This window comes from Xiphophorus hellerii, chromosome 7 (assembly GCF_003331165.1).
Source record: "Xiphophorus hellerii strain 12219 chromosome 7, Xiphophorus_hellerii-4.1, whole genome shotgun sequence".
In the NCBI taxonomy this organism is placed as follows: Eukaryota; Metazoa; Chordata; class Actinopteri; order Cyprinodontiformes; family Poeciliidae; genus Xiphophorus; species Xiphophorus hellerii.
Genome location: NC_045678.1, coordinates 8,438,272 through 8,465,452, shown reverse-complemented (window position 1 = coordinate 8,465,452; position 27,181 = coordinate 8,438,272). Strand labels below are relative to the sequence as shown.

The window sequence follows — 27,181 nt, the reverse complement described above, 5'->3', positions numbered from 1 at the left end:
TTTATGATGTGAAGAACTTTGAACCGCCTTGTTGCTGAAATGTGCTGTACAAACTTGACTTGATTTGAGCATCAGCAAACCTTTGGGTGCAATACTGATAGTTTCAAAACGTCAGCAAACTTACAAGTTACAACCTTGATGACCGCAAAGTACAGCAGAGGAGAAGCTTCTCCATTAGCCAATCATCAACCAGTAGTCTTCTGATGTTGCATTTCCAGTTTGACTTTAGTATTGACCAGTCAATACTAAATTATTTCTGGTACCTTGGACCAGTTTCTACTGGGAAATCCTATAAGCTGAACAGAGTCGACTGTTCCTTTTTGTATATGGAATGGATAACCAGTAGGGCTTCATGATATTGGACAGTCTTGCAATGGTGATGATACTGGTAACTATTTTGATGCCAGCGTCAACCACTATATATTCCCTATTTTCCTTTTTCCTCTGTTTTTCATCTGTGAATCCTTCACTCTGTGACCTTTAGCATTTTGGGTAATATGATTTTTTTCCGCTGAGCATCTGCTGTTGTGGAACTTTATCCAACGGACTCGATATCACATGAAAAATGCAAGTTTATAACACTTGGAATGGATCAGCCAACAGTTGCTGCACTCCAACCAGTCCTATGCTACACAAACATTGCACACAGTGATACTGCAGTGGAGATAGATTTGTAATATAATGTTACATACCTCTGTAATTTAGAAAAAGCTTTTCTCTGTCTGTTTTTAAACCACTTCTCAAATCTTATCCTCTTGTCTGGGTCTTTGATGCTAATCTTACTATTTTTCTGTCTTGTTTTATCTTTTTGTTTCCTCTTACACTAACTAGCCAGATGTATTTTCTTCTGTGTGTTTACTGTATGCTGCACTTTGGTCCTTTGCGGTGTCTAAAATGTGTTATAAATAAAGCTGGGGTCGGTACTATTTAGGTATTGAATTATCCCTGCTATGCTGTCAGTGAATAGGATTTTAGTGATAATTTAATTTTAAATGGTATTTCACATATTGCGTTTTTCATCTTATGAATGAATATTTTGTTGACGTTTTCCGGCCAAACTTTTCATTTGGTATTCCTCATTGGAGAGAAACGCAGCCGCACTGAGGAACTTGATTCTGAAAGCAAACTGCTTGTATCTTCAGCACAACTCTCCTTTCATTTAAGATGGCAAAAATAGGGAAACAAACTTTTTATTTAACTTCTTTAGTCGTCTTTGTAAGCTCAAGGTTTCTCTTTCACAGAGTACAAGTTCTCCGAGAAGTTCATTATTAAACTGTTTCAAATATTGCATTTTCATTGTGTGGATAATTTCCTTTGGGCTCTACCATGAGGCAGGATATCCAAACTGAAGCCTGCAGAAAATTGTTTCTGTTAAATGAGTCATATCAGTTATACTTTGTAAAATATTTCCTATTAAGCGCTAATAGATAATATCTCGCTTTGTGTCTCATTGGGGATTTGGTAAGAAAGCGGTTAATGAAGGGATTTGCTGTGCACAAAAAAACAGAGCTCATTTCAGTGCCACTTTATATAAAAATATATTGTTTCAAATAAATTCTTTAAAAGAAACAATTAAAATGCAGTAACTGAGGCGTCATACATTTTAATATATTTATTTCTATATATTAAAATATTTATTTGTCAAATTATATTATTTATTGACATGTTGACAGGCGTATCTGTTTTATACGCTTAAAATAAGATAATTCTTCATAAAATGAAACTTTCCTTATGAGACTGTTTTACATCAACTGTATCTTCAGTCAGAGGCTTGTTGAGATTCCCTGTAATACAGACTGCTACAGGTGCTCACAGCCGCCACCATCTACAACAACTCCTTTTAAGAATCTTCAATAATGAGTTTCAAAAACATTTACCGGAAGTATTTTTTAATTAAATTGAATTAAATTGAAAATGAGCAGGTCCAGTTTCATTACCTGGTCCAGGTTTCATTACTGCACCTGGACCATAAAACCCCCCCTCAGAAAACTCTCAAAAAATTTAACAATGCTCTACTTTTCTCACACAGATTGGAGTGGAACAGCTCAGCAGTTTTCTGCTCACATATTTTTTAAACTCCGAAACTGTAGTGGATGACTCATAAAGAGGAAATGAATTGTACAGAGACCGCGCTCCTTTCGAATGCACTCAGAGCTGGATTTTCGCAAAACTTCCAACACAAGCTAAAACTTTTCATTTTTTCCTTCTTCTTCAGCGCAGCGTGCCTACGTCTTATCTGAGTCCAGCTACACAACACCATACATCATCCGTTGGCATCTGACGAGCCGAAGCTAAATAGCGCGCAGTCACGGCCGCCTGCTGTTTCCTTTGGCAGGAGTCGCCCTGCGCAGCCGTGACCTTCAGCTCTTTTGGAGTTTTCCTTCAAAGGGGAAAAACAAGAAAGCCCGGTGAAAGCCGAGACAACATTAATCACACCGCAAATGTTAGTGTGACACGGTTCAGATTCATTTGCATAATAAATGTAATAGGTCAGAGCTTGTGAAGCCATGTTTTAATGGATGACCTACTGCTTTCTCGGAGGGAAAAAGAAAAGTCAAAGTATGCTGTAGCTACACGGACCACCAGTAGGTGTCAGTCTTTCCCTTGCATTAGGGGGGACTCGGCTTTGCTTTGTTATGTCGCTGTGGACTGTGCTGCCTCTCTTGTAGCTGCCACTTGTTTTGTATCAGACATATGGAGCTGAAATGACTTTGATTATGTCATGGAGGGGAAAAATAGACGTTAAACATTCAAATAGCTGAAACTGGCTGGCCTACAAATTGTGAATGAGTTTTAAATCAAGGGCGTTGCATGATCAGTCAAATCCCAGCAGGGACTTTTCCCGTTTCTGTGATCAGCCTTGTAGTTTAGAAACAATAACGTCCCTTAAACCTCCCTGCATCTCTGTTTGTTCCAGACATCTTTTCATGTTTGATAGGCTAGGCCCTTCTCTTTGTGATTTACCTTTTGATTTGCCTCTTTGTTTCATGTTTATAGGAATGTGTTTAGGGACTCAAAGGAAGCCGGGGGACGCTGACCAGTCTAACTTCCTTCCTCTGTCATGTGTATGTGTGTATGCAGAGCTGCTTAAAAAGATTTCAGAGACAAAGACAAATTTTGAACAAGATTCAGGGTTTGCATCAGTGGTCACTGATTAGACCTCGCCGTGATTTGTTCTTACTCTCAGATGAAAAAGGTCAGCCTCTTTGACCTTTTCCGTCTCCTTTGTTTTCAGACGTTCACTCATTCTCTTGCCATCTCCGGTCTCGCTCCGTCTACCTGTCTGGCATTAACATACAGAACAGCTGTGTGATTAGCGTAAATCAGGTGGATTCCACTTTCCCTCGCAGACTGTCTGATTGGCCACCAGACCCCTTTCCGCTGCTCTCGCAGGAGGCTCTTATATTACCCATGATTGCTGCGGTGCCATTTTCCGCAGGAGAATTGGGTTGGCCTTTTTTTTTTTTTTTTGTTCATTTGTTTTTTTTTTCTGAATTGGGTCCATAAGCTCTTGCAGACCAGAAGCAGTTGGGCCGATTTCGCAGAGGGGCAGGTTTCTTCTGTGTCTCGTTCTCAATCAAATTCGGCCTGACAGGGTTCATCGACTGTGATTAATCGTCACTTTTTGAAATGGCTACTCCATTTCTCCCCTCTTCCTTCCCTCAAACAGTGCAGCATCCTCAGCTGACCTCTAATTCGTCTTGTTTGTCACCATTTTTCTTCATCTGCTGCCATTCCGGAGACATTTTTGAGATCACATTCTTCCTGTGATTTAATAGACAGCAAGGGACCAAACTAAAAAAGATTTCACAATCTCTGCGGTCCTGAATGCTCTTTTCTTTTCCAAGTTGGCTAGCCGTTTGTTATTTTTGCTCCATCTACAGTTTGCAAATAATCTAATTTTTTTAATGGATTAGCTGTTTGGCAAGTAATCGTATTGTTAAAAGATCTATGCAGAAAAACAAGAGGAAATAATTCAGTTCATTTATGTAATGCAAGTTCACAGCAAATGTCAGCCTCCATTAAATGCAAGTACTAAGTAACAGAGTATAAGCAAAGTGTATTAGTGTTCAGAAATAATAAAAAAAAAATCATGTAAGGCTTCATTATAGGATAAAGAATAGAAAAACATAATAAAAATTTAGACAAGAGACTAAAATGACACTAAATGAAAGAATTGCTGTTCAAACAAAATCATTGTGTGAAGAAGACGGCTTCTGCTGCTTTTAATCGACAGAGGAAGTGGATTCCCAGGTGTTGGTGTCACAGATAAATCCTCTGACTTAAACATCTAGTGCAGCCATTGGCTTATCCGAATTACTGAGGCATGATTTAACAGAGGAGCCTATAAAACTGAGATATTGCTGGATCAATGGCTCAGTTTTATATTCATTTAGCTGGAGAAAATGGCCATTAAACCCTTTTTTTCTTCTTTTTTTAAAAAATTCCGACAGGCACTAAATTAACTTAGACAATTTATGAAACTCGGAATAACCGAGAGGAAAAAAAACAAAAAAAAGAAACAAAACAGTAGAGCTGGATGTCACCAGTGGATGTACACAGAGTAGGAAAAGAATAAGGCCCAGAACTGAAGCTTGAGGAATCCCACAAGATGAGGCTTTCTGATGCGAACATATTCAGATGAAGACTGTTTCTCAGATGTGATGCAGGGGTGTAGTTTATTTTTATAATCATGAACTGGACATTACTGGTCCAATTTATGCCATTGGCTTCTGAACACATAAGCACTTGAGCCTACTTTCTATGGGGAAAAAAAACAACAAAGAGTGCACAAAGTTAATCACTGTCTATAGCTTCATTACAAATAATTTATTTTATTCACGTCACACAAGTTTGATACAATAACACAAAAATCAATCAATCTAAATTTAACTGGAAAAATTCCCAGACTGAGAAAAAGTAGTTATATTAGTACAATCTTAGAATAATCCAAACCAATCTAATCATAAGATTTATCAAAACAGAAAGTACATCACATTGATATGAACAGATGCTACTTTATTTTACTTGGAGTATCTTTCTTTCTTTATTTCAAAGATAAACCGATCCAGCAGGTTTATAATCATTAGCGGCATAAATCAAAGAGGTTTATGTCTGAATCTCAATAGAAAGAAAAAGGTGATGCACTTTCCAGCACTGAAAAACCTCAAAAGGGTTAAATCGTCGCAACCACGGACGAAAGAGAAGGGAATTCAGGTTCTGGTTCTAAAGAGTCAATTGGTTCTGTCGTTCTTAACAAAACACCTTATTTTTGTGAGGCTGTGTGAGCTCACACTGAACTGGCCTTTCCACATTTCTTGTGTTTGTTTCCCCCTCACGAAAAGCCAAGTCTGCTCTGCCTGTTGAGTTTACAACAACAACAAAAAAATAACAGTGCAAGGCAGCTGGTCGTTGGTTCAGAGTCCTGAAACAGCTTTGTTCAAAGCGTTTCAAAGCAGCCACTCAGCAGTCTTGAGTGGGACAAAGTGACTCAGGTGGGGACGTTGGACTTTTAGCTTTTACACACTGAGAGGGTTAAGTAACACAGTCAGGAAAGTTACAGACGCAGAGTTCAAGGTTTGTCCTCCCTGAACTTAATATCCCCTGCCGTTTTTCTTTTTTCAAACTGCATCCCGTTTCATAAGTAGAAGGTTAACACTTAAAATTTTACATGATCATTTCTTTGTATTTGAGATTTCCTGACTTAGTTTTTTGCCCGTTAATGTCTTTACTAGATTGCTGCAGCAAATGTTCCCAGCTTTATCAAAAGTGTTTTGTGAATGCAATAACTTTATTATTAATGATGAGCCAATCAATCAGCTATTAAAAGAAGTCAGTGTTTTTAATAAAGATATTTGTTTTTTCCACGTTCAGTAAATGCATCAAAACTGAAAAGTCCTGTCTCTTTTTTAGGCAACAAACTTTCAGACTTTTAAAGAAAAGCAGAATTATCATCGGCTAGTAAAAGCCTCATCTTCACATTCCTACTAATTGTTCTAATACCAATTAAACATCACACATAAAGCCTGTAGACTGTGAATTGTAATTTTTTTAAATTTTGTGTGTTAGGACACAGGATGCTACTTTTGCTGAAACATCAGAATTGATTTTTTTCTCCATATTTAAAAATTGCTTGAATGTCTGGTGATGAAGGTCTAATACTCTTTACAAAGTAGTCACGAAAAGGTAAATAAAAAAAATAAGATTGGAATGCCATCCTAGCATTCAGCACAACCAAAGTGAGCAAACCTTCGTCAGTGTAGACCGAGCGCAGGCTTAATGTATGATGGTAGTAAGTAGCATTATTATAGTGTTTTTCCACCACCTGCAAGTAGCACTTGAACAAAGTTTGATGGGAGTATACCATATTTTGGGGTTTTTCTGACTTAGCTGGTGATCAAATTAGATGAGCTAGGCTATATGATCCTTAAAAATTAGATGCTGGATAGTTACTAACTTTAGACTTGCATCCTCAAACACCTGTATGTAATATTGCCACATTGTTAGTAAGGTGTATTTATAGTTTTGAGAGTTTTTATTAAATTGAAACTCAGTTATGGTTTGGAATTTGTGGCATTGTGTTGCACATTATTAAGATGTGACTTGAAAGGCCACATCAGACCCACCAAAAGTGTCAAAATTACACATTTACATAGACAAAAAATATGTTGTTCTGTGGTAAATGTTAAAGTTAAAAAAGTATGCCAGTTCAGTTGCTGGTGATGTTTGAAAGTTTTAAAGAGGAGCTGTAAAGACCAAGAGTGGGACGAGTGAAAAAGTAAGGGCCACAGAGTAATCGAGGAGGTTCTGGTGTGTAGGTTGGGATGTCAGGGGGTCTAAGATGTGGGATGAAGATGTAGGGTGAATAAGTTTCTCTCCTAACAGTCTGCCTCTGACCACAGCTCTTTATGGTCTGCTGTGACACTTTCATCTGTGGAGCCCAGAAGCTGTGGACAGCAATGGTAGAAAGAGCTCAAATAATTGCATGTGAAACGAAGTGTACATTTTGCAGACGATTTTGTCAGGTGTCACGGTTAAATGTTGCTGTCATCTATGTTATGGCCCAATCCCAATACTCGCACTACACCCTCCGCTCCTCTGAAGTGTGGGCTCAGCCGAAGTGAATATAAGGCTTTGAATGTGCAGGATACAAACCAGCAAAAATGTGAGAAGTGGGAAAGTACACCTCTTTGACATCCAAAATGGCGGACCAGTAGCTATTTAGGCATTTGTATCTCTGAAAACAACTACATCAAGATATTGATTTTAAAGGTACACCATAGGTATTTTTGCTTTCCAAAATCAAATGTTCAACTGAACAGAACAGTTTTGTTATGACTTGCTAAATGCAAAGCAGAATTTGATGGTAGTCACAAAGGTACAATAGAGTGAAACAACATTTCAATACTTCACATTTGAAAACTGTTTTTTTTTTTTTTTTTTTTTTGTAGTGAACATTGCCAAATTTATGCCTTTTAATTCAAAACGTCACGTGTAGTGATGAATTGTGGGTAATATACTTCACCAAAGCCCTCCTGGATGTGGGCTTAGCAAAAGTGCGGAAATAGGACCCAAAAGGGACGGGGTGAAAGACGGATGTGGAAAACTGGGACCCACTACGCACTCAAACCCTTCAACACAAATGTGGATTTGAAGGACACAAGGGTGGAACGCGAGTGGAAGTGCGAGTTTTGGGACTGGAGCTATATGACTTATCATGGGGGCAATATTGGTAGTAAAAACTCTCTTTTATAGTTGTGAGATTTATAGAAATTGAGTGAGACTACTTCTTTTCGCTCAGTGGTTGCCCAAAGCAGAATGTGTAAATCCCTGATATATAGACTTATTGCCAAATGAATCAGTTTAATAAAGTTTATTGTACTCTTGATCGTCAAATTTCCATTCTGAAGGGAAACTTGCTGCATATTTTTGAGTCTTCAAAATCTCCACATAAGCATGAGATCTCCTCTCCTCACCCTCTTTGTTTGCCATCATTTTCTCTCCCCTCCTTTCCCGCCTCAGTCCCCACTGAGCCACCTCAGACTGCTGTGAATGAACGGTGTCTTTACTGAGCTTAGAGACAATCAATCAGCCGTGAGCTGTCTCCAGCGGCTGGCTGTCTCAGTCAGACAGGTCCGGAGGGGGCTGAGGGTGGCGAGGGGCTCCGGTGGCATCGGGTGGGGGCGATATCTCACAATGCATCCGTCTCTCACAGTTGGGTCTCAAGGTACGAAAGTGCGACTGAAAGTTGGACTCGAGTTGCTAAACTAATCCCTGGAGATAATTATATCTTGCTTTTTTTATTCCTTCGCTTGCCATTTTTCTGTCAGACGCTCATAAACAAATAATTTACTGCATGTCTTCATAGGTTTACTTTATGTTTCATGAGTACACTGATGGAACGCCTTATGGTGCAGCCGTCTTTAACTTGGTTATTTATTAGTGGTACAGACATTGACAAATTTGTCGCCGTCTCAGGCGAAGATGTGTAACAAATACAAAAAGAAATTAGTCTTTTACTACTGTTATCTAATTTCACACTTAGCATGTCTTAGTGGGGGGGAATCCTATAAATATTAAAGAAAAATAAATATTTTAGAAGAAAAGTAGGTAAAGATTGTTTCAATTTATGCTTAACTTTTCTTTCGGATTCTTCAATGTTTCTAGAAATGTCTAATTGGTATTTCGTGACTCTTCTGTCTTGAACCTAAAAAGATGAGCTGTCTCTGTGCTTCCTCATAAAGTGGATATACTGTAGATGTATCTTTCACAACTGTGAGTTTACACTAACTATAGTCACCAGTCATCACTATGTCTAAAATCTGCACTGTATCTCCCTACATGTTACTTTGAAAACTATAATTGAGGACAAACTTATTGTACAGATCTTGTTGTTGCATGACCAAAAGCTTAAACTTTAAAGAATATATCTCGCCTTCTCACCCTCTAAGACTCAAAATCGGTTTTGTGAATCTCTTCCAAAGGCTCTCTTCGATAGAATGAGACTATGTATGGCATCATAAGTACTTTTTAATACCAAGACATTTCAAATTTAACAAAGCTGTAGAAAAGAGAGCCGGCTAGAAACCATGGCCAATCCAGAGGGATGGTGCAAAGACGATTGGTGAGAGATCTTCTTTACTGCTCTTTACTGTTACAAACTGTTCTGGCGAAGACTAATGGCCGTCCTATTTACAAAAGACAATACCCAGGGTGATGCAACTGTGCTTTTGTTAAAAAAACAGTTGTTTCTTACTGTGGGATTTCTACTTTTAAATAAATCTTTTCAAACAAATAGTTGGATTTCTTGGAAAATGACTGGATGTGTGCAACACGGCGATCACATAGAACTGTTTGGATGCAGTGTCTGGTTGTGCCGTGCCTATAAACTCTGCTTGTCGATAATATATTTGACCTGTTGGACAGACTTTCACCGCCTTCACTGACTGGATGTATGTTTGCTGCTAAAGCTAAAACAGTGTGGACATTTTGATGACAGAAAACAGTCAGAAGAGTTTAATGTAAACATAATTGATATCATCATTGGAATATTCATCAAAAGCAATTGATCAAAAATTTATATGGTGTGGCCCTATCTTTCATGCATATTTACCAGGTGTGCCAAGTAATGGGACAGCCAATGGGGATTCATTTTTTAAGGGAGCGAGTAAACAGTTTTACTCTATCTTTTAGCAGAAATGCATAATTTTTCTCTCTCTTTTTTTTTGCGTGGTTGAAATGACCATATTTTACCTTTTCTGTTACAGGTTAATACATGGAGGCCAGTTTCTAAATGGTCTGGCCGGGCCAACCATAATGAGCGCCGGGCCGTACCTCTCCACCACATGGTTCGCCCCCGACCAGAGAGCGACGGCAACAGCCGTGGCCTCTCTGTTCTCCTACCTGGGAGGCGCCGCGTCGTTCATAGTGGGACCTCTCATCGTTCCAGCTCCCAACGACTCCCAGACGGGCACCGCGTCTGCCGCACCGCCGTCCACCGCCTTCATCCGGAACAGAATCCAGCTGGTTATGTATGCAGGTACGGGTGAAGAGCAAGAAACTCACGAAGGCACGCGCGATCGATGGCACATTATTTCGACATTGTGTGTGCGCCGTCAGGGGACAGAAATACAATCAGGCAACAGGGTTTCAAGAATCTTGCACAAAGAGCTCCAGCTATAATCCTCGTAACTGTGCCTCTGAAAAATAGCTTGCTGGGACTGTTATGCTTAACTGATTCAGAAAATTAAAAGGATGATGAAAAGAGAAACAAGTGTGCTGTAATAGACTGAAGCAGCGGCTTTGTTTAATCTAAGGTAGTGTTATTAATTTTTGAAGGACACAGCAGACGTAATTTATCAATTGGAAGTTTTTGAAGGTCATGGAAAGGAAAGAGAGATTTCCTACTTGAGGTCCAACAGGGCAATATTTGTAGTTCACTCCTATGGAAGAGTGAAAAGAAATTATAAGAAGTCCCATTTGTAATTTGTCTCTAGCTACGTAGGGAGCAAAACAAACATGTGGAGGAAGGCTAATTGGCAAGATGAGACCAGTATTAGACGTTTGGCCAACCAAAAAAAAAAAACTGACCCCGCTGCACATCATCCTGAACAAGATGATCACTCAAGTTTCAGTGTCAAAGTCGAGCTGCAGTTTCAGACTAGATGACAAAGCAGGCAAATGTGACCCCATTTCCAAGGTTTTCGTGGGAGTCTGAACACCTCAATTCAGACTCCCACCCAAAGAGTCTGGGTGGGATCTTTTCACCCAGACTCTTTTCACCCAAAGAAAAAATTAGATTTGTGCCACTTCATATTTGACGCTAAATTGGATACGTATTGCATTGTTTTCAAAGCTTCTGTAGTCAGAACAGCCAAATCTCATTTAATCCAACGTTTGCGTCATTGACGTGAGGCATTCGTCATAAATCTGCACCAGAAGAAGCCAGATGTGGTGAGTCCATTCCAGTAATAAACATTTTCGAAAATTCTGAAAGGTTTGTGTCACTGAAGCGCATCATGTCACAATCCCACCACTCTTGGCTCTGACTCCACATCGTTCCACATCCAAACAGACGTCACTACAGAAGTTGCAGTCGATACTCCACAATAGGCCGTTGCTATTAGTTGTGCTTTCTTTTTATTAGCTTCCGTTGTCTCGTGTAACAGTGCTGTTGACTCCTATTGCTCAACAATCATAAAATTGATCTATAGATGGCAACATCCATTATTGCCTCCGTAAACAATGCCCTCCTAGTGACGTCTACGTTCTACTGCGAACGTGAGTCGCTTTGGGGTCGTATACCGTTCACACACAGAAGTCATTTTGCAGTTGCTTCTTTGGTGAATACGAGCAGCCTGTAGCGAAAACAATGGTTTGCAAAAAATTGGAATTGAGCATCAAGGTCTGCTGTGTGAACGTATCCTTTGACTTGTGCTTTATAGACAAGAGGCTTGACTTAAATAGCTTGTCTGACACTCAAGTACTATAAACAGTCTTTCTCTGGTGTGATCAGTCGTAAAAGCAAGCAGAGTAGCAGACTGCAGCTCTGACAGGTGACGCTTATATTTTCCTACGAAAGGGTGCGCTTTATTTATTAGACGGTGACAAGTGATGTCAGTACGAGTAATCTAACGCGTTTCTATTTCAAATCCAGTAGTCGGACTGCAGTTACTTATCGAAATCACTTTGCGTTACTGTGCGTTACTATCTTCTTTTGTAATTTCATTTTATTTCCTCTTCGCGTCTTGGGGAGTGACCCCCGTTTCTACGCGACAGTGTCAGCTGTCAATAAAGTAAGTTGATGTTTGAATGACAAAAACTTCAAAGTGTGGGACTACTTTTCCTTGCCACTGTCAAAAAAAACAAAAAAACACAACTTACATTTCACCCTTTCCTCCATGTTGCAGTGACAGAAAAACAACATGGCAGTGCAGTTTTTCCGTCATTCTTAATCCCGAAAGCGTAAACCAGATTACGTCCCCAAGAGAAGTGGGTTGTAGTGTCAACCAGATGATATTGTCAGACACATTCATTTTAATGTCATGTCTTCTAGTCTACAATTTTATCTCAGTGAAGAGTCTTCAGAGGACTCTTCAGAAATGTCATGTTGGCCTTTTTCTCTTTCTAAAAAAAGTCACATTGTTGAGTGTCTTACTGTATCTGTGAAACTAACTTTCAGCGTCTCTGTGCTGTGGCAGAGTTGGCGGCGATCGGGGTGTTTTTCGTAGCCGTCCTGCTCTACTTCCCGTCGCGCCCTCCCGTGCCCCCCAGTGTGGCCGCGGCTAGCCAGAGGCTCAGCTACAGGAGCAGCATCTGCAGACTCCTCAGGTAAAAGTCCTCCTGCTCAGACGGCAAACACAGACCTACCCACACCTCGTCTGCAACATTTCGCTCTCCTAACCTGTGTTTGTGATTGTTGAGATCCATTCCCACAGAAACTGCTTTTCCAGTGCTGTATTGTTTCATGGCCTCATTTCAGTCAGGGGTCTGTGGGTGTTGGGGGGTGGGGATGTTTTTGCCGAAACTTCAAAGTTTTGTCCGCAGAGTCTGGCTTCTCGTTTGCAGATGCTAGGGGCTCCTGAAAAGAGCCAAGCAATGGATGGCGGCCATTGTTACCAAATCAAAGTTGTTATCAAAGAAACTCCCCTGCCCTCCCTCTAGATTCTTAACGGATGATAAAGTAGTTGCTATTTTATATAAGCATTATTCCCAAGAGACGCGTCTAATGTTCAGACAGAGATGGTCTATTAAGACAAGGCCCTGGAAGTCAGTGGCATCTATTTGTTGTTTGTCTATTTCCACCCACAAGAGACTCAAAGAGGAGGTAAAATTGAATCACACTTTATTATAATCCTGTGCACCCCCTTCCTACCCTCACCCCTCTCCCGTCTCTTCACACCATCACACTTTCCATCAAGGGCAAGTTTATCCCCCTGGGCCACCAGGAAGCAGCAGCGCCTGAGAATCAGTGCTTGGCTTGTTAAGGAATGACGCCCGCAGCAGTGGCCGGGGAATAAAGGCTGGAGAGAGAAGAAGACAAGCCGGGCGACGGCAGTCAGGGAGTTGGCTTAACTTTCTTGGCTGCATTTGTTCTCCTTGAGTAAGAAATCACTCCACTGTGACGCCTGGATTTTCAGAGGCTTGTGACCAGCTCAGAGAGGCTCAGCGCCCTCCACTGTAGGAGTTCCTGTTGATGGATGACAGAGACCAAGCAGATAGAAACCCAGGGGGATGGTTCTGGACAGAGGTGTACACATTTACATGAGGTTACAAATGGGAACTCGAGGTTCTGCTGCAGTCACGATGGGTGGCCTGCCCATTCTGGTTTTAGCTGATAACAATTTTTTATTTTTTATTTTTGCAACTGGCGTCGTCAGTCAGCAAATGGATTAGCACACCCATGATTTCTGCCTCTTAAATGTTTCATGTTTTGCTTCATTATAACCATCAACTCCAATGCTGTCTATATTGGGCATTTTGTAATAAAAAAAAAACAAAGGAATAGCCAAGTCAAGTTTGAACTTTGAGTTAAAATTGACTCTAAAAGTTGGTCATTCATTTGTATTTTGCCACATTTTCACTAAATCTAAACCTTTAGATTGTGACACAAAAAGCTAATGAAAGCTTTGGCTGTTCTTGCGTAGCTGAAGCTCAGTCAGATTGGATTGAGGCTTTTTATGAAGGTACGTCTCTAGTAGTTTGGTACATGTGGGGGAATTCTTGCCCATTCGTCTTTGCAAAATAGCAAAAGCTCACTGAGATTGGATTCATTATTTTCATTTAACCTTTACTTAACCAGGATAGAAACTTGGTGAGATTAAACATTGCATTTGTTTTGTACATGCGTTAAAAGGAATAGTTTTGGCCCAGCTTCATTTGTTGCATGCCTTGAGAAAACTCCCATTGTAATTTTATGTTGTTTCCTTTCAATAATTGCTTTCCTTTTGCCACTTTTCCATAACATTAACACTTTAGAGAGCACAACTTCTGCTGGTTTGAGATCTATGTCGAACTCCTGTTGGTAGGTTTGGTTGATCCTGCATTTGTACACGTTCACATTTTAAGTCTATTTTAAGCTGATCAAAAAGTTAGACATAAATGACCATGAATTTACGATGAATGTTTTTCTTGGTCAGCCGTGGCGGGACAGCTATCCAGCAGCTGGAGTTACCGAGTTTGAATTTTGAAATGAAAAATGTAGGACTACACATAGTAACTTTGAAGGCAGGTGCTGCACAGCAGATCACTTAGTATTCCTGACACCTTCCCACTGATGTATCTGCTCATCCATTTACCCTGTCAAGATCTAAGCACACGCTAATGATCTTCAGCTTGATGTGAGCTTCCAGTTGCTCACATCTGCTTCCACAGCAGCCGCCTAATTAAAACCCTGGCTGTGTCTTCGCATTGCATATATATATATATATATATATATATATATGTGTTTTTTTCCCCCATTTTTGCCTCTGGGAGATCAAACTCCACAGACCAAAAAGCATGAGTATTGATCATCCCTCCTTTCCGATCAGACACACTTTTAGCTTTGAAAGTTGTCGTCTTGATGCATTCGCCTCCAACCTGCTGGGCCAAGGACAAATGGCACTTAGCTGATAACACCCTCTTTTTGAGACCTCCTTGGAGACTCCTGCAGAGGTATTTCATCACTGCCAAAAACTGGAAAGTTAAAGCATACCTAGCATGTGCTTGCTTTCCTTTGGATGTCTATATAAGGTCATGTATAAAGATAAAGGTGCTTGGGTATTGATTTTCTGCTGTTGTGGCAAGGTTAATGAAAAGGGTGCTCAGGAAGAAAAAGAAAAAAAAACCCACAGAGTGCTCCATCAGAGTGCTTTTATGATTGTCCCGCCACGCTGTCACCAAGGCCAAGGAGCCTCGTGTTGCTCGGGACGGAGCGTGCAATCTGCAGCAGGGAGAGAGCTGGAGTTTTCTGTTCACTATTTTGAAGTGAAACAACATGCAAGGTCCACCATTGAAAGAAAAGAGTGCGCACATTTTCCCAAAAAGTTCTCTTTGTTCTCTGCTCAACATTTAAGCCACAGAGTCTTCCTTCTGCAAAGTACCGTTCAATAAATACTCGGGTTAGTATATATAAAATAAAAAAAAGCTAAAAGGGAAAAACTCTTCGAGCCTGCTGCCTTGCCTCATTTGTCAACCGCTTAGTGTCTCTAATCGCATTGTTTGGGCCGAGTAGGTGGCTCTGATTTTTAAATTAGTTTGCCACCTCACTGGGTAAAGGTGATTAGATTTTTGTGTCCCCAGTGATTGTATTCAGGTGTCATAGGAGTGGAGAGGTGCCACACGATCCGAAATAGGAAAGTGAAGTGGGCACACTTAAGCTATTAGGGAGTTGGTTTTGTTTTTCGCTGATGGCAAACAGCACAGAGTTTGTGTTAAATCCTGCAGCACGGTACTAGTAGTCTATCATGGGTAGTTTTGTTTATTTTAATGAGATAGGAATAAGCCAAACCAAATCAATCCAATTTGTTTCTCTAGAAGGTCTTTATAATTTACCATCATGGTCAAATTATAATCACCAAAATGTCAAAGTGAAAATTTATTTTTTATGAAAATAATGACATTTGACAAAAACATGCAAAATAAAATAGTAAAATGATGTTGATCACGACTAATTTATAAACTAAATTAAATGGCACTGCCATTTGAACAATTTTCCTCTCTTTAGAGACGATCATTTGTTTTGTTTCAATAATGTCAGCTATACATGAGTCAAGGTGAAGTATGAAAACATTTAGTAAAAATACCAACAATTTAAGGTAACATTGGCAAAATATTTGAATAAAGATGATCATAGGATGATCTAATTGTGTTTATCTAAAAACTTAAGAAAAACAAAGTTTATTCCTCCATATATTACAATTACAGTGATCTTATATGTAGCATGGATATCATATTTGAATTTAAAGCACACACATATAATGTGTAAAATTTAGTAGGTGTTTTATGGTGTTTGTTGTGGCAAATGTTATGTTTTCTCCTCCTGCTCCTACATTAGCTAGACAGGCTGTTTGGTTGCTAGCTGTAATTTTCCAACAGGCTTACGAATGGCTAGAACTTCCTTAGTGTTGAAATCATTAGTTAGTGTTTTTAGCTGGGAGACATGTTTTCCTTTCTTAAAAGTTAGGGAAAACTAATTAGTATGCAATTTGGAAACTGCGAAGTAATAGGTGGGGGAGGGGCCGTCCTGTGCTACTCTGAGCTCCATACTGTTGCAGTTTTCCAGTCCCTTCAGGTGTGTGTCTGGATTTTTAGTTGAAATACGTTGAAACAACAGTAAAGGTTTGACAGAAAATTTCAAATTTTCTTTTTTTAAACTGTGGTTACTTAATAAAAATGTTGGTATACGTTGATGCAGTTTACCATTACATACATAGAGCCTGATGTTGTTGATTTTATTAAATTACTTCCATTCATGTTCCTTAATAGACAAACATTTAATAATGTAAAACTTTCAATTTTATATTTTTTATCCAATACTTTTATGGGATACAAATACCATGAACTAGAACTCCAGCTCATTGACTCTTTGGATAGACAGTTTTTTTTTTTTGCATACACTGTATGGTTACGTACTTTTTGACACTTAAATCAGTAATAGAAATGTGAATTTCAAGGGATTGTGAGCCCTTTGTGTTCAGGCTTGACTCGTTTTCCTTCTCGCCTTTAGTAACTTCCGTTTCCTGATGATTGCGTTGGCCTACGCGGTCCCTACAGGAGTGATCGGCGGCTGGTCTGGAGTCCTGGACATGGTTCTTACTCCGGCCAAAGTCAGCCAGGTAAGATCCAAATTATTACACTGTCCTTCTAAGTTTGAGCACAGAAAACATGTTGAGTTTAAACAGACAGTGATTTTTATGTGCCCTTTTGATTTGTGAGCCAAAGCGCACCATTTTTCATGTTTTAAAAATGTCAATTATTTAATAAAATAATAATAATAGCAGGGAAGTGTTTTTTTGTATGTTAGCCCTACATTTCCGCAGCTCGACAGTGTGTCCTCGTCTTAATTTTATTCCTGCTGGGTTATTTGTTCACATTTCTCAGACCTGTCAGATTGTCATCGTTGCTTTCCTGACGTTGCCAGAGTTTTGGACATGTTGAGTTAGGGACGGGCTGTTGTGCAGCTCGGAGAAAAACACTCTGCATGATTTGTACCTCCCTACCTTCAACCCGTGTCAAAACAAGCATTATTTTGAGGTTCTCATCAGACAGGTGCTGCTTGTGGGGAATTTACACACAGGAGAGCAGAGGATGAGACATTTCTTGCCACACCTCTGCTTTGTGCGTCTCTCGGGAAACCGCAAAGAAGGATACAAGTTCGTTCCTAGATTTAATTTCCCCTCGAACTTATCACAATCTTTTCATCAGTGCTCGTTAACGTTAGTGTTTTGAGTGAACTTTATTGCTGGAATTTGTGCATGTATTTCGTCAAGGGCAAACGAGAGAGCAGAAGGGCGGAGGTTGCTAAAGTGAAGCAGAGGTATTCCAGTCAGGGGAAAACAAAATGTTTGTTTAGTGACAGTTTGGGGGTGTCTGAATGAATAAAAGATCATATTTAGACATCTTGTGCGAAGCCCAATGTGGGCTTACATACTCCAAGTACATTTCAACTCATCCTGTCTCTCTGTCGGTGAAAGCTTTAGAGATGTTGTTCAGATCCATAAACTATGCAGATAAAAGCACATCACATAGGCATCCTGTTAAACGGTAAAGGCATCGTGTCTGTCCCCCTTCGTATGTTTAAGTAAAATTCATCTATGCTGCACTTCTAACATAGATGACTTGTCCTTCCTTGTGCCCACAGAAAAATCAGTGTCACAGAAAGCATTAGTATAAATATAAGAATAAAATGTTTGGCTGTTGTAGGAATAATTATTGCTTTCAGTTTGAAATAAAAGTATTTAGACTGTGTCACACATTTCTTGTGTGTAAATGCCATAATGGGGTTAAACTCTGGTCTTTTCACTCTCATACCAGTCCACGAATCCAGCACACACTCCACACAAACAGGTGTGTGACTTTGCATTTGATTTGGCAGCTTTCCTTGAAGTATGTCCATTAGTTATTTAATCAATCTTTTTCATAATTTAACAATAGATAACACGGGAGCTACTGCTGCTGGATGTTTTTCATATGTGTATGCTTTGATTGTATCTAAAAAACATAAATAAAACGGGCCGCATCATTTTGTCCAAAATCTCCTGTAGATGTAAAACACACGTATCGACTTCAAGGCCGGAGAGAAATGGTGACAAAGTAGCTCTGGTCTAACTGCTGTCATCTTGAGATGCCAGTTAGACCAGGAAATGCACCCAAACAGATTAACAAGTTGCATAAATTGATTCTGCAAGCGATAAGCACAGGAGCAAAGGCAAAAAAGAAAAAGTCTCGCTGGCTGGTAGATGGTACGCCAAGAGGGATGTGAGAACCCAGAAAATTAATAACAAACATGTTTTTTTTGTTGTTTTGTTTTAGTCTCATAAGTAGCTGCTGTCTTACATGAGCAAGACTTTCAGAAGGAGCTAAGGTGTTTGGAGAGTATACTAGTCTCTCAACAAGCGTTGTTTTTCACAAATCGTGTAGCCATTAATTAAAAAATTGCTCCTTTTTTACTTCATCCATCAGCTTATTCCCTGCAGCTACACTGGCAATGCCTCACCTTGCTAAATCAAATCATTTTGGCCAGGTTTTGCAGGTAATGGACGTACATTGAACACCTGATATTCATGGGCTTTAGGGGCCACAACAAATACTTGAGACCCCCTTATAACTGCCTGTTTTAATAGCTCAAACACCAAATACACCTCATTGTGTCAACACTCACAGTGGACACTATCACAGAAGCTAAAGCCTGGTTCAGATGGTGAGACTTTTATGGCAGATTTAGACCTGATCTTCCCCTTCTGACATCTTGGCACGCTCTGATTATCGTGACTACTCTAAAGAAATTCCTGCTGTGTGTGGTGTGTGCTAAGAGTGATCTAGGCTGCTCAAAAGAACATCGGGACATGTGGCCTGTAGCCAGTCAGAAAGCGATGTGATGGAAACACCTCGCTTCAAAATACAAGATACAGAAGACAAAACGTTCTGCCATGGCATACCAAAAAGTCAGATGGACTTTGGAGACATCTTTTTCTACTGTCTTTTCTCTTGATAAAAACAGTCCACAAGCTATCCCCATTGCTTCTTCTTCGTCGGCCATGTTTATTTGAATGTTTGTGAGTGAAATCTGTTTGTTGTCTTTGTTGTACTCGGCGTAGGACTAAACCCGTTCTATCGATGATATTTATATCGTCATATGGGAGGTCTCTCAGGTTTTGAAAATCACCAGACAATTTCAAGTCTTGCTGTGTGAACCAGGCATCACCTCTCGGCACAATGATTGGCGCTTCCCGATTGGCTGCTTTGCAAACGCCAGCCGATTAGCCTTTCAAGCAGGTTTGCGACTCCCAAGCTGCATTTTCTTTTGAATATTTTCGACATCTTCCATGGAAAAATCCCCGAATGGGCAAATTTTCCACATAATTTGGAGTTGCATTGCACACACACAAAAAAAAAAATCCATGAATAGGTTGGGGTCTACTGTATACCATGCCTACAGGTGTGTATCATCATAGGATGTAGATATGCAAGGTGTATTTATAAGACTGTTAAGGGGGTACCAAAATGGGTGTTCATAAGGATAGCCACAATTTTCACTTTCAAAGCGTTTTTTTTTTTTGTCTGTGCGTGTAAAAGCCCTCATTAAAGCACAAAATAATGTATAAAGTGACAATGCTTGCTCGCGTACTAAGGGATTAGTAAGCTGAAGGTTTTTTTCTTTTTTAAAAGCATTGGAAAGTATGTGGGATCTGTGTACGGGGAAATCTGTGAAAACTGTCGACAGGCCCATTGAGTGCCGAACTTCCCGTCACCATAACGACTACGTTTCAGGAAACAGGTGCTCCACTTTGCTCATCAGTCATCAGCTTTCACCGCTTTAATGGATGTGCATTTTTAATTCAAGCACCCAGAACGCTGATCCAATGAGTCTAAGCTTCTTTTAGTTTAATTACCTCGTTTTGTTTCCCCTTGGAATCGGTCTCCAAAATACTTTCCAAGGTCCAATTTGACCAGAGTGCAGAAGCCGCCTTTTCTTCCGAGTTCAACTGCTAAATCTGACGTGTGGCTTTTCAAGATTACATGAAGCCGTTAGGAGAACGAATGTGCCGTCGAAATAGAGCTGATAGTAATATTTGTTTTGACTTTTGGTTTGAATAGAGTATTGAGAGAGCAAATTACAGACAACAAAGATGAAAACCGGTGTAAAGCCTGGAGCCTTGGATTTACCTTTTTATAGCAGCAGTCGTCTGAAGCTTATTAACACACTTTAAATATAGCAGAGATGATTAGGCGTCAAATCTGCCCTTTCTAAGTTTTCCAAGGCACTAAGAATACCGCGGTTAATTAACTCTGCATCCGCTCGTGGTGCACGATAATTCAGATTTAGGAATTGGAATATCTTAGGAGCTTATCTATGTTTCGCTTCCTCAATAAGAGCAAATGTTAAAAAAAATAAATAAATCTTGCTATTGTGCTGCACAAGCTTGCATCGACAAATATTGGACCCAAATGTTTGGTTGTAATTCTCCTGATTAAAATGTTTCTTTTTGGATCTTTGCTACATGTCTGCGTTGGAAGATGCAGTTGCGTTTTGAGAAACCCGGTCCTCCAAAGGACAGTCCACAGGAAGTCATTTACATCAAGCATAATGGCATTCAGGCATTCATCACTCACTACGCCAAAACACATTTTATGTTCAATAACTTTGGCAGTACACTTTTGTTTATTATTGCCTTCGGTGACACGTGGGCGCGGAGGATGATTAAGCAAAAAGCGCCGGATCCTTATTTTGACTCTGTTCCCTCGCTGTGTCGTCCTCCATCTGGTCGGAATTGGTGAAAAGTGAGTTATTGCCCCGGGGAGGCTAAACAGTGCCGCTGGCACTTGCTTGTTTTCATCTGGGTGCCTCGCCCTTATTGGTTGTGTGTTTGTGTGTAGGTTTGCAACACATGCAGCATTTTACCTGCCATTGATTCTCCGACAGTCCCCTGGCCATAACATCCTGTCTCCTGACTTTGAGCAAATGCTCCAGCGTTGGCTTCCATTCCTCTAAATAGAAGCGGGACAACAATCCTTTATACACACACACCCACACACACACCCCTGTCAGACTAGGCAATTTAGCTGACATGGTGACTGAAAGGTCTCAGTAGGCTTCAAACACTTAGTGCTTGCTCTCTGTCTTGCTCTGTCCTCCCTCTCTTACCTTCTCTTTTAACCCACTGTTCAATTTCTTTTTGTCTTTTTTTTTTTGCTTGTAGATGAATGCAGGCTGGATTGGTTTCTGGTCTATTGTTGGCGGGTGTGTGTTTGGAATAGGAATGGCCAGGTAAGTTAAATACTGCTACGTTTACTGTACATCACACCAAGTTAAACCTGTTAATCCGTGTTCAATTCAACACAATCCACCAGATTTCGACATCCGATTCAGCAACAAGGCTAACCAATTTAGCCTGTAGAACTGAACAAACAAGTCAAGACTTCTGAGTATGATTAAGTATGATTATACAATATGACTAGAGTGTGTGATGGACTCTCTAATTTTCAACACGCAGACTCTTTCAGGCCTCCTATAGTGTAGTGGTACTCTTCTCCATTAACACTTTAAATTATAATTCTTAAGTGGAAGGAAAAGGTTTATGAGGTTTTTGTTCTTAAATTTGTAATGTGTAGCATAAATCTCTTTCCACATCTGGAAACTGGTATTTGTGCCAATGTGTCTTGCAAAAACAGTTCAACCTCTTTCTAATTTTACCAAGAGCATCAATGAACTGGAGTTTTCAAGCTCTACCACAGATTCGCCACCAGACTTTTACTGAGCCACATGAATTCATATTAAACTAAACCAATCCATTGTAGCTACATCAGTGTTGTTGTCCTGGATCATCTTCTTCTGAATGTTTTCTGCCTCCCCTACGTGGCTTGTAGCAACCTGCAAATCTGACTTATGCTGCCTTCTTTTAAACAAAAACTGCCTTCTTATAATTCTTCCAGTATGATCAGATTTGTGGAGCGGTAGCTTTGTTAAAAGATTCTTTAGTCTGAGCCATCGAGCCCTACAGCTCTTTTAGAGTTACAACAGACTACAACGAGGGGAAGCAACACCACAGAAAACGATGTAGTAGGTATGCCGGGCCAATCGGTGGCGCTGTATCACTGGCAGAGAACGACGCAAAAAAAAACCAGCAAATGGTGGCATTTTTGTTACCGTACTTGTGAGAATGAGGCGCATGCAGGACAGAGACTTCATTGTTGTAAAGAAGAACATGAAGGCAGCGGATACACCTGGAGCTGTTTGTTTGAACGGACCTTAGATTAACTTTTGCCTTAATTTATTATTAGTTGATTTCTGAATTCAATTGTTAGATAAAAAAAACAAAAAACTTTCTCTCCTACTACACCCGTCTGAACTTCTCTGTGTTGGTCTGTCACATAAAATAGTTTAGTTCACATTTGTAACATGCGATTGTGAAAGAAATATGTCTGAATACTTCTGCAAGGCACTGCATGCACATTCTTCTCATCTACACTACCAGACTTTAACACCAAGTGTCAAAACGAACGCGGTCTGCAAAAGCAACCCTTTGCAGACTTGCGAGACAACCGGCCTCTCACATATCTGATTTTTAAATGGCAGTTCAGTTTGTTTATTAAGCTAATACAAGCCAGCTCAGTAGAAACTTGATGGAGCCACTGAGGCATTAAATTAGAAAATAAGCATTCACTGTAACACCTCATTAACAGCTGCGCTCCTTACTTGCAGCTCAGTTGCACACACATTCTGTGTCTAATCCTCAATGTCGTGCTGTGTCAGTTATTCAGAAGAAAAGGTCGTCTACAGCGAAAAGAGGATGCAGGCTTGTTCCCTCTGAAAGACGCGCTTTATACACATGAGGAAAGTCACCAGTTACTGTTGGTGAACTATAAAGAACGCAGTTGTTTTAGATCAGACCTTGCTAAACTGGGAACTGGGGTTTGGTGTTAAATTTTCTCCAAAATGTAGAGGAGGCCATCCAAACGTGAAACGGTAGCAACAGAAATAGACGGCAACAAAGTGGATTTCAATTTAGGAGACAAGATAAGATGGCAAACATACAAATTCATCTTTCAAAACATCTGCGAGTCTAACATATATGACAGCTGACAGACTGTCAAAACAGTATGGAAGCACAAAAGGCGGTTGTCAGTGAGGTGTCATCTGAAGACGTATTCAAGACGTATTCGTGTTCTTTGCGGGAGCCTCGGCTGTCACTACGCTGCCTAACCATTGAGATGAGCCACTTCTCTTTCCGCACTTTAGCAGCATTATTTATAACATCAGTCGTAACCGATAAGGCCCATGTGAAGAACAGTGGAGCGTCCACTTGAACTTAACAAAGAGGATCTGTCTCTTTTGTTTCCCCCCTCGTGTCATCTGCTCTCTTTTTTTTTTAATACAAGAGCCGAGAGCCCAGTGACAAAAGAGAGAGTGGAATTGATGCTGATGCAAGTACCCCCTCCGCTGATGGATAGAGAGCCACGCGGTGAAGACAAAGCGTGGAGTCTGCAAAAGACGGAGGGGGGAAAAACTGGTTCAGGCTCTGATGGATGCGGGCGACGGCCAATCGTCGCTTCCGGGCAGTTCTGGTGTTTTCTTTAGGCCGTAATCAGGGAAATGAACCCGTTGCGCTCCCGCCTCCCCCTCCCCGATCTTAATCAATATGGCCGTTTGCAGCACGAGATGAAAGCATTTGGTTGTAAACAAAACTGATAAATTGTGGTGTAGATTATGCATTCTGAGTCAGGGGAGGGAATAATTCCTCTCTCTCGTTGGAAATGAATTTTGGCTTTGGCAATTATCCCGTCGCTTCTTTCGCTGGAAAAATGTATTGAACAGGAATGGAATCATAGTAATGAGGTTTATTAATCTTCCAACAACTCAAATATATATATATATTTACACTGGCAATTTTTTAAAATTACATTTTAATTTGGATTTGAGGTTAAAAAAAAGTCTTTTTTTTGTATTGGGAATTTTTTTGTCTTAAGGTATCATTCTGAAGAAGAATGAGAAAACAGCATAAAAATTAGACTTTAGTTTATACAACCACATGTAGTGGGCAAAAGGTTGTTGCTGTGCAGTGCAACCCATCCACATGCAGCGACCATTTAACCACACTCACTGAACTTATGACACGATGAAGGAAAGCGAAATATGATTAAAGAGCTGAATTGCAGTTTTAGTGTCTTTTTATCACAAGAATCTGGTGTTCTCTTTATCCATCTCAGCGCTCACTGGGACTGTGATTAGAAAGTAATCTCAAAGATGCGATTTGACAACCCTTTGATTTTAAAACAGTTTTGCAAGAGCTGTTTCACATAAGATGAACCAAATAGAATTGTTATTTCTTCACTGACTTCCTTTGTTCATCCTCTTGTATCCAAATATGAGCTTTGATTTATATTTATTTATTGTCTGATCTTGTCATCTTGCTACAATAAACGATCGCTTAATACCTTCTTTTAAAATCGGGTTTTCTTTCCACTTGCAGCCTTAATGTAGCATAGATACAATGTAACTTACAGTTATTATACAGCCCCTGCAGAGATATTTATACCCTGTAAAAGTTTAGAAAAATTACATAGCAGGGTTAGATTCTAGAAAATATCCCAAGCTTTGGAGATTTCACGCAACAGTCTGTAATCCAGTTCATCATAAAAAGATCATTGGCGAATGATCCATTAATCTGTTTTTAATCCTGGATTAAAAGCAGATTAAAATCCTGGTTGAAGCAATCAACACCATGTTCCTGAAGCAAGGTGTTCGGGAACCCAGAGCTCAGCATTTACCTACAAATTGGCTCTTTCCAGTGGGCGGTCTCACGACGGCGTTTGTTAAACCTGCCGCAGTCCGAGTCTTCGCGCCTGTCATGAAACGCACACGGCAGAAAAACTAGTATCTGTTCGTCAGCTGATGGGCTCAAAGATCCATGCTGCGCCCTTTTCCTTTCTTTCTTAAACGAAACAAAGAATGTGGAAAGAACAACTTAACAAGCTTCAGCAATTATCCTCCCATTACAATTCCCAAGAGAGGCAGAAAAGCAAACCAGGTAATTTTCCTGCACGTCATGGAGGCCTGAGGTGCGCAAATCTCCAGCTTGATGAGATGATACAGAGCAAATACAAATGATGATCAGCTTCGGCCTAATAGGCTTTGCCTGTAACCAGGGACGATTTGTGATTGCGTGTTGGTCATCGTATTATTCTATCTGTGCTTGCCACGCTCAAACTGCGGACAGGCCTGAACGATAATATCATCGCCTGCATGCACTGGAGAGCAGAAAATGCAATTTGATTCGACGCTACTTAGATGAGCTTGTGTTTATTGGTAATGAAATCTGTTACAAACATGGAAAATACTGACTTTTATTTTGAATATTGCCTCACAGATTTAAGTCGCCTAATTTACCAAATGGCATTTGGTAAATTTGTCTCTCTCTCATGAGAGACAAAGTTTTAACAATATTTTTTACGTTTTAAAAGAATTTAGAGTCCTCTGTTTTTTAATTTTTTTTAAAGGCTTCGCAAATCCTGTACTGTATTTTGACAAATCTGCGATCAGTGTAGAATATTCCAGCCTTAAGCAATGTATTTATTGCACTTTTTATGACTAATACTAAGTTGCTCCTGATTCCAAAGAATGTTGAAATGGCCTGCTTTGTGTTTACATATCTTGACTTTGTTTTAAATAATCTCTGACGTAGAATTATTTAGTTCAGGTTTGATTAGTCCAGTTATGGGCTTACGGCTAGCTGCTAGCAACTCCACTATTAAGTTACCATTAGCTTTACAGCTTCCCACTGGAAAAGCTGCTGTCACCCTGTTTTCTTTTTTAGCATTTTAACTCAATTCAGCTTATTTATATTTCACCAATTCACAACATGTCATCTCAAGCTACTTCCCAAAAAAGTCAATTCAGTCCAGTCATACATAGATTCTGATTGTTATTATCAAACACTGCAGTCAAGTTTATCATTCAAATTAGTTAAGAAAATTTTCTATCGGGGGAAACCCAGCAGGTTGCATCGAGTCCTTGACTCCTCTTTGAACCCTCAAGTTCAGCTGACATTTAGCAAAAGCAGTAACAAACATCTTTATTGAGTGTACTCTGGGACTAGATGGGGAACTATTTGAGAAAAGCTGCTTGGTGTGAATAAACGAGCCGATTGGAATTCATACAGCTCGGTCGTCGGTGATCTTCTCCGCAGAAGGGTCGAGAGGCTTTTGCGGGGCGCGGGGGGAAATGTTTTTGCACATCTCTGGCACCAGAAGTGCGTGAAGAGCTGTGGATGCGAGCCAGCCTCTGGCAGATGGCGAATGCAGATTTTAGCGGTGCGACTGTGGGCTAGGAACAGAGATCCATGTGTTTTGGCAAGTGCAGGACCATGAACGCCTCATTTGGTGTTTCGTCAGGTTACGCTCTGTGGCCTGTCACGGCGATCCGTCGAAGCATTCACACGTTTCTCTTGTCCCGCGAACACAGAACTAATTTGTCAGCGTATAGAACGCATAAAAGGCATTAGTCTTGTAAAAATGCCACGGCGGAGCACAATGTGTCTCTCAACGCAAAGGCTGTTTTCTGTCATCCCCTCGCTTTCAGCTCATTGACAGAACTCCACCACCCAGCCGAACCGATCAATCACTCACAGCAGGTTCTTTTATTCTCGTATCGGGTTGCTTGTCAGGCTCAGCCCTCTTTTCTTCTGCATCTCGTCTGTGACCAACGAAATGAAAGCAATTAGTGCCTGTCTTTGCTACAGGCAAATCCAGCCTCATCTAATCTTCCTCAAGCATACATATGTATACCCAGAGGTAAAGAGAGGGCCAGCTGAAATGAATTTAGACGGGGCTGCGGAAAGAAGTCTGGAAACTTAAAGGATCTCTTTATAAATATGGCCCAGTGGTTTCCCTTCCACACTATAATATGCTGCGTGTCTTGAGTTTGCCTGCTCAGTTGGTGAGACAAATTGAATCAACTCGACGCGTTTTGTCTCCCAGTCTA

General features: G+C 40.2%; 1 protein-coding gene across 1 annotated transcript in view; it reads left to right on the top strand.

Moving 5' to 3' along the window:
* slc49a4 (solute carrier family 49 member 4) overlaps positions 1-27,181 on the top strand; it is a 51,421-nt gene that overhangs the window by 6,719 nt on the left and 17,521 nt on the right. Inside the window, exons 3-6 of the mRNA XM_032567553.1 lie at positions 9,768-10,039; positions 12,201-12,330; positions 16,709-16,817; positions 21,402-21,469. Of these exons, the coding sequence (XP_032423444.1) occupies positions 9,768-10,039; positions 12,201-12,330; positions 16,709-16,817; positions 21,402-21,469 (579 nt within the window). The remainder of the gene's footprint in view (positions 1-9,767; positions 10,040-12,200; positions 12,331-16,708; positions 16,818-21,401; positions 21,470-27,181) is intronic.